The following is a 7,236-nucleotide window of genomic DNA, read 5'->3' on the forward strand; positions in this document are numbered from 1 at the left end:
GAGGCCAAACCCGGCTACACCAAGCAGAACTCCTCTCCAGCTGGGGACTGGCCGCGGGGCTGGCGGGTGGGAACCAGCGCAGGAGACGCTGGGAGGGCGGTGGGGAGCAAGGAGGTTGGAGGAAGGGCGCGGGTTGGGGGCGGAGCCAGGCGAGCTGCTAGCGCTAGCGCCTCCTGGGCAGTGGGCGGGGAGTGGGCGGTGCCCGGCCTTCCCGCTCCCGCGGCGCGGCAACTCCGCGGAGCCTCCTTAAAACTCTGCCGTTAAAATGGGGGCGGGTTTTTCAACTCAAAAAGCGCTCAATTTTTTTCTTTTCAAAAAAAGCTGATGAGATCGGAAAAAAGAGAGAAGAAACCGGCACCGTCTCTGCAGCGGCAACAGAAGCAGCAATTGTTTGAGCGAAAAAAGAAGCCAGGGAGGGAGGAAAGGAAAAGAGCTGAAAGGGGGACAACGCTCAAGTGTCTCTAGGGGTGAAGAGAGCAGGGACCGGCGATTTGGGGGGGACCAGCTACAAAAGAAACTGTCACTGGGAGCGCTGCGGCTCAGGAGGAAGCAGAGCTCCCCGGCTCGGCTCCAGGGCACAGCTAGCTGGCGGCTGCTGCCCTGTCGGCGGCACGGACTGGGGGCACAGGCCAGGGGACCGCGAGAGGTTGGCGAAGTGGCACCGGGTGTCGGAGCCGCTGGGCTCTCGCCGACACGGCGGCAAGACTGGCTGTCCTCTAGCATTGTGGCGACTCCCCATACTCAGACCTTGGCCTGCGCTTTTCTGGACGCTCCCAATCTCCGGAGACCCCCCCCCAGAAAACCGGGAAAGGAAGAAAAAGACGACGGCGGCAGCTCAATGAGCCTCTACAGTGGGAAGTCTGAACTGGTTCGGTCGTAGGCGGGAAGTTACCGGTGGGCTGCCCAGTGCAGTCGCGATGCTGCAGCGCGCTGCCCTAGCAGCCCGAGCCCCATAGAAGCTTCCCGCAACGCTAGCTCCCTTCCTCACGCTGCTGGGAGTCCCGGGACCTGGTGGGGCCGGCATGACCAACTTGCCCGGGGCCCGCCGCGCGCCCGGCCGCCTCCGGAGACGCGCTCCGAGCCTGGCTCCCACGGCCTCTGAGGCTCCGCGGGGCTGCGGCAGCTCGGCGGGCGGGCTACGAAGCATTCCCACACGGCGTTAGCTTGCAGTTCGGCGCGAACGCGAATAAGGAATCCTCCTGAGAAGCCGAGGCCACTGACGAGTCATTACGACCTGTAACTTGAGGGCCACGGAACTGCTACTCCCGTTTGCCTTTGGCGATCGTCTTTAACCCTCCGGAGCACGTCAGCATCCAGCCGCCGCGGCGCTCTCCCTGCAGAGGAGGACTCAGGACTACCCCTTGCGTGAGACGGATGGAGACCGAGCCCCTCCGAGGACTTGCCCCAGCGGTTCTGGCTCGCGCGGCTCAAGTCACCACCGTGAACAAGGGTGGGTTAGTGCCTTTTCTTTCCCCCGAAATGTCTTTTCTTCCGCGGTGTTTTTTGCCCTGATCTAGTCCCTTAAGTCTCCGCACACATTTCTCCCAGAGATCTGTAGTGTAGGTACGTGACAGATCTGCTTACATTTTACGTCCAGAGTAATTTGCCAGGAATATATGTGTGTCTGTGTGTCTTTCTGTTGAGTCACCAGAATTCTTCACAGGGGTTAAGCTAAAAAGCAAGGAGCGGAGCCCCTCTCCAATGGCTCAGTTTTGCTGAATAATCACGTGTGAATCGAGGGGCGGGCTTTTGGCAGGCAGATCTTACTAGTATTTACTACCAAGCTCTACTCCAGATTAACCATCCCAGTCCTTCTGTCAGTCTCCGATGCCATCATGCAGCCTGGTTAGGAGCAAAGGAAAGGGGAAAAAAGAAAAACAACTAATTCATCTTTTCCCGATCGTCAGGACCCTAAAGAATGGCCGAGCCTTGGGGGAACGAGTTGGCGTCCGCAGCTGCCAGGGGGGACCTAGAGCAACTTACTAGTTTGTTGCAAAATAATGTAAACGTCAATGCACAAAATGGATTTGGAAGGACTGCGCTGCAGGTTGGTATCGAGAGGTGGGGAAAACAGGTCAACAATGTTGCCTACGTGACCCGGGTTTCTGGAATAACGGCTTTAAAGCTTTCGGGGGTACAAAATTTCACTGTTTTTAAGCCTAGTTGGTTGCCATATTTTATATCTTTAAGTGGATCCAACTCTCCAAAATGACGTACTTTGAACGAACTCGTCAAATTCAATAACATCCTCGATATCAAGTGGGTTCTAGGTTTGGTCTTAATTTTTGGAATGTTTTTGTGACGGTAAGGATTTAAAAGGAGTCCCAGAAGCGCCGAGGTGTGTGTGTGTGTGTGTGTGTGTGTGTGTGTGTGTGTGTGTGTGTGTGTGTAAGACAGCTCTGTAAACACACTATTATGATTGTTATTTGAAGTAAATACACTGCTATTAGTGGTTTCCGTACTTTGCTCCAATAATTGACTTTAACGTTAATTTTCTTGACTACTGGTGAGGGTGTTTTTCCTTCAAATGCTTCAAGTTTTGACAAACGACCTTTCCTCGTTTGGACTAGGTGGCCTGGACACGGGGACAGGATGTACATTTCATAGTTAATGTAATACCATCCACCCATTCAGGATTAAGGAGGAATAAAAAGTTGAATTTTCTAATCAGAGCTCAGTTTGTAGTATTTTTGTCTTTGCGGTCATGCGGTGGTATGTTCTAATTTTCAGTTAATTAGATTACAAGCAAGAAATGAAATATGTCCAGCTACCAAGTATTGTACCTGATAATTTTTTCCTCCTATGGACGTTAGTTATCATGTAACTTAGTTGGAATGGTTAGAAACAGAAAAATGGCAAAGTAGTCTTAAATAGTTGCTTTATCAGACTCCTGATGGTACTCTTCTGAACTATGCTTGTTTGGAAATGCAACATTTGAAGCTGTTTTTTGAAAATCCTTTGGGGAGAAGGTTTTAGAGTGCTTTGTTTTAGTTACAAGAATTAGAAATTTAAGTGGCAGGAGATACACTATTAACAGACGAAGTTCAGTCTGTACATTTTAAATCAGAATATACTGACCTTGCAAAAATGTCAGTATTAAAGAGGCTTATGCATAGATACTAAATTATTTATCTTGTTATTTCAGGTAGATTCTGTGAGATAAGGATTTTTTTCTTTGTCCACCTAGTAGTTTTTAATAGGTTTGATGATGACAGCAATGCTACGAATTTAATATATTGAAAAGTTTCCTATTGAAAAACCCAAGATTTTATAAATCTCACAAGGAATGAGCAACTTAACCCATGTTCAGAATAAGATCTTACAGGACTTTTGACGAACAGGAAGGCTGAGAGATTAATACTGACAAAAAAAAGTTTTGACATTTTTAATACAACTTTGCAATCTTGTTTATATTAAGTACACTTATCAAGATACTAACACCCACTTATTGTGGCTTAATCCTAGTACATATAATGAAACACACACAAACAGGAGTCTCAAGGTTTATTTTCAGTATGTATAATCCTGACTCTGAAGTTGTGTCATAACTCAAGAAAGAACTTTCTTTCAAAACAATTTCCAATGTTACTATTATTTTCTGTAAAAGATGGCAAATTTTCTTCTACAGTTATGTTCACTTAACTCCATTGCAAAAGCTTCCCCCCGCCCCCACCAAGGGTGTAAGCTTTTCAATCAGGGTAATATCAAAGGCCTTAATCGCACATTTGCTTTACAAAGATCCAAGGTATCTGCCCTTATTCTTCCCAGTGCAGGTCCTTAAATGTGACTAAATCTTTAGAGGTAGTTGTGGCAAAAATTAGATTGTGCTAATATTTAACCAAAAGTATATATTTTTTTAATTCTCAAAAAAAAATTATGTATAATTTTTACCATTACCCCAAAGGAAGGGCTAAGTCACCAGGGTTTTATCAACAGGGAAGTTTAATATCTTGGCCATCTATATAGCTTGCATTTATAAAATATTATTCATTCTAAATATATTTTATTACTTAATTTGTAATTATTTTTCAAACACACAATTTAAAGAGGTGGATCATCTTTGTATGTATCTCCCAGTGTATTATATTTAATTTCACAAACATTTCAGTGTCTACTATATAATCTATTTATTATAAATTAGATTATTATGAATATACCTAAATATAAATGAAACCAGTTAAAATGCTGAACTATTTTCTGGCATGTTAATGAGACTACACTTTTTTTCACAACTAAATTATATGTGTTGTATAATTGCATGCTGCTCTACAAGACATTTTATAATTATGAGAGCCTAACAGAGATCCCTATTAGGGTGAAATGTATTCAAACAACAGTAGATAAGTCTTTATCATGTGAATTATTTGTATGTTGATAGCAAATTTTAATACCACATTCTGACTTTTAAAATGTTGGCAGTTTACAAATAGCTACTCCTAAATATCTGATAATCACTGCAAAAGGAAATAAGATGGCATCACCAGTTGATTATTAAATGCACCCAAACCCAAGACAAAATTGTCTGTCCCAAAATACACATTAAATATCTTATTTTCTCCTTTCTTGCTCACTTGAAAATCACTAGTCAGAACTTTAAGAAAAAGTAAGTAATATAGTAGGATGACCGTTTTATTCTTTTTAAGAACAGTTGCCATATAGTCATCTCCTATCTAATGCATGGTGTATCATGAACTTAGTTTTAGATAAATCAGCATCACAAGCAATGTAGAAAACCGTTGCTTATTTAACACCTTAATAATCAGGAACATTTGAAAATTTTGAGTGAAGGATTCTAAGCACTGAATACACCTACTAGCCAATATGAAATAACTTGCAAAGAAAAAAAATTAAAAAAAAAACACTTGGAAATTTGAGCTTTATCTATTTGGAGAGAACTTGTGAAAATTAATAATTTAAGAAAATATCAGATCTGGTATTTTAATAGATCATTTTTATACTGGGTTATACAGTCTAGTGTGTAGAAACACTTCTGTGGGGATTTTAAGACTCTCACTCTCATTTCTTTTGGGTAGCTATTTAGAAAATAAATTTTACCTACATTTGATTTTTTATAACTAATACCCCAGGTTTTGTATTTTATGAGCATAAGCAAGCAAACAGAAGACTCCCAAATTCCATTTCTTTTCTTTTCATAAATTCATGGAATTACACAGTTCTTTATGGGAGACAGAAAACTGAGTTGTGGGTGAATTTTACACAAGATGGACTGGTTCTATTTTATTGATCAATTTATCCTATTTTTGGACCTGTTTAAGATATTACATCATAGAAGCTCAATTTTTAGAAGCCCTCTTTTACTTTTACCTACTAGTACCTTCTTTCCTGCAATTGAGCCCTTCAAACCCCATCATGTGGGTCTTCCCCAAGCACTCTTTCACCTAAAATAAATGCTTACATAAATAGAAAGAGAGATGGCTATTTTAAAATATTCCTGTAGGAACACTTGAAGGATTCTCCCATTTTCTCTTCTCTCCTAGGTTATGAAACTTGGAAATCCCGAGATTGCCAGGAGACTACTACTTAGAGGTGCTAATCCCGATTTGAAAGACCGAACTGGTTTCGCTGTCATTCACGATGCAGCCAGAGCAGGTTTCCTGGACACTTTACAGACTTTGCTGGAGTTTCAAGCTGATGTTAACATCGAGGATAATGAAGGGAACCTGCCCTTGCACTTGGCTGCCAAAGAAGGCCACCTCCCTGTGGTGGAGTTCCTTGTGAAGCACACGGCCACCAAAGTGGGGCATCGGAACCATAAGGGGGACACCGCATGTGACTTGGCCAGGCTCTACCGGAGGAACGAGGTCGTTAGCCTGATGGAGGGAAACCAGGCAGAGGGAGCTTCGAATTTGCAATGAATATGGGGAGGGCTCTCCCACAGTGCCTTCTATTTTGTCAGTTAACTGGTTGGCTGTCCTATTTTACTATCACTTGTTAAAATTCAGTTTTGTCATACTTTAAGCAACTAGTTAAATCTTCTCAAACTGCTAAGTGGAAATCTTATTACAGGTTTATGAATATATTTAAGCAACATCTTTTTCACCTGCAAAATCCTGAGTTCTAACATGTAATTGCAAATAGCTTTGGTTTTCTCCTGAATATGTTATCTTTCCTTGACTTTTTCCTTGCTTCTCCCTTTGCCAGTCTCAAAACCCAACTTAAGAGACTTTGTTTTTAAAATGGTTTGTCCTGACTCTTCTTTTGCCTAATTAAACACTTTTTCAAAACAGGACAATGTTTTTCTGTTATTTCCTCTATTACTCCCACACAGTTTGCCACTCGCTAAGGAGAAGTGTACTGAAAGATCACGATGCATTAAATCTTGACATTGGAGAAAATAGACCAATTGAAAAACTAGACGTATTCCATTGATGATTCAGTTATTCTTTTCTTTCTTTCTTCATGCCTCCCCTCCAAAGATTTTACTTGGTGACTAGTATTTCTGCTATACAACAAAATAAGGACAACATTTTTTGAAGACCATACCTGAAGTTATTTCATTATGAATTTATCCTAATGTTCAGTCTTCCTCTTTTCTCAAAGTCAAGTTAAATAGTTGAAAAACAGGTTTCAGAGGTATCGATCTGAAAACAAATATATGTTAACTTTAAAAGTCTTTTTTAAAAGAAAATGCCACCCTGAAAGTGCTTTCCACTAGTTTGATTTTTTAAAATCACGAAGTCAAACAATTGGCTAAATAATATATTTCTCAAAATTTATACTATAAGTATACTGTCAAGCTTTTTCTCCCTGAATGTCAGAAATGTAAAATTACAAAATGTGAAGTCCTAAAATATAATGCAAATACAAATTTTTAGGGGATAAAAAATACAACAAGAAAAAATATATAAATTATGTTAGGGTCATAACTAATTATGTATACATGTAAGGGTCTTAACTGCAGTATAATAAACATAGAAACTTTTACAATAAGTAAATAGGCCACTTCTATATATGGTACTTGATTCCCACAAAATTTTTTAGTAAAGGCTCATAAAATCTTTTTAAGAATACGTTTAGCTAAAAATTAAAAATTTTGAATGAACTAGAAATATAAAATTTCAAAGATAATTGTTCAGTATCTACTACTTACTCTAATTTTAATTAAAGATTTCGCCAAAGGATTTCAATGCAGTTACCATTTATAAATTTATAAATACATTATTCATCATCTCCGACATGAACAAAGATGTTTTATGTGAAAGCTCCCCCCTCTGC

At 40.9% G+C, this 7,236-nt stretch overlaps 1 protein-coding gene across 2 annotated transcripts; it reads left to right on the forward strand.

The window, feature by feature from the left end:
• The first annotated feature begins 1,313 nt into the window (after positions 1 to 1,313).
• On the forward strand, positions 1,314 to 6,253 carry CDKN2C (cyclin dependent kinase inhibitor 2C). 2 transcript variants are annotated; one of them, XM_025912074.2, is made up of 3 exons: positions 1,314 to 1,450; positions 1,908 to 2,047; positions 5,499 to 6,253. In XM_025912074.2, the coding sequence occupies exons 2-3, from the start codon at positions 1,919 to 1,921 to the stop codon at positions 5,874 to 5,876; spliced, it is 507 nt and encodes a 168-aa protein (XP_025767859.1). In that variant the 5' UTR covers positions 1,314 to 1,450; positions 1,908 to 1,918; the 3' UTR covers positions 5,877 to 6,253. The 2 variants fall into 2 exon arrangements, with proteins under 2 accessions (XP_025767859.1, XP_086573063.1); XM_086716937.1 differs by having other exon boundaries at positions 1,317 to 1,454.
• Positions 6,254 to 7,236: the final 983 nt, after the last annotated feature.

This window comes from Puma concolor, chromosome C1, assembly GCF_028749965.1.
Source record: "Puma concolor isolate L17-30 chromosome C1, mPumCon1.1.hap2, whole genome shotgun sequence".
In the NCBI taxonomy this organism is placed as follows: Eukaryota; Metazoa; Chordata; class Mammalia; order Carnivora; family Felidae; genus Puma; species Puma concolor.

What these genes read in the sequence shown, in the direction of transcription:
- CDKN2C (XM_025912074.2), top strand. Translation starts at nt 1,919, where the DNA reads ATGGCCGAGCCTTGGGGGAACGAGTTGGCGTCCGCAGCTGCCAGGGGG. An exon ending in TTGGAAGGACTGCGCTGCAG is followed by an intron (nt 2,048 to 5,498) that starts GTTGGTATCGAG and finishes CTTCTCTCCTAG; the next exon opens with GTTATGAAACTTGGAAATCC.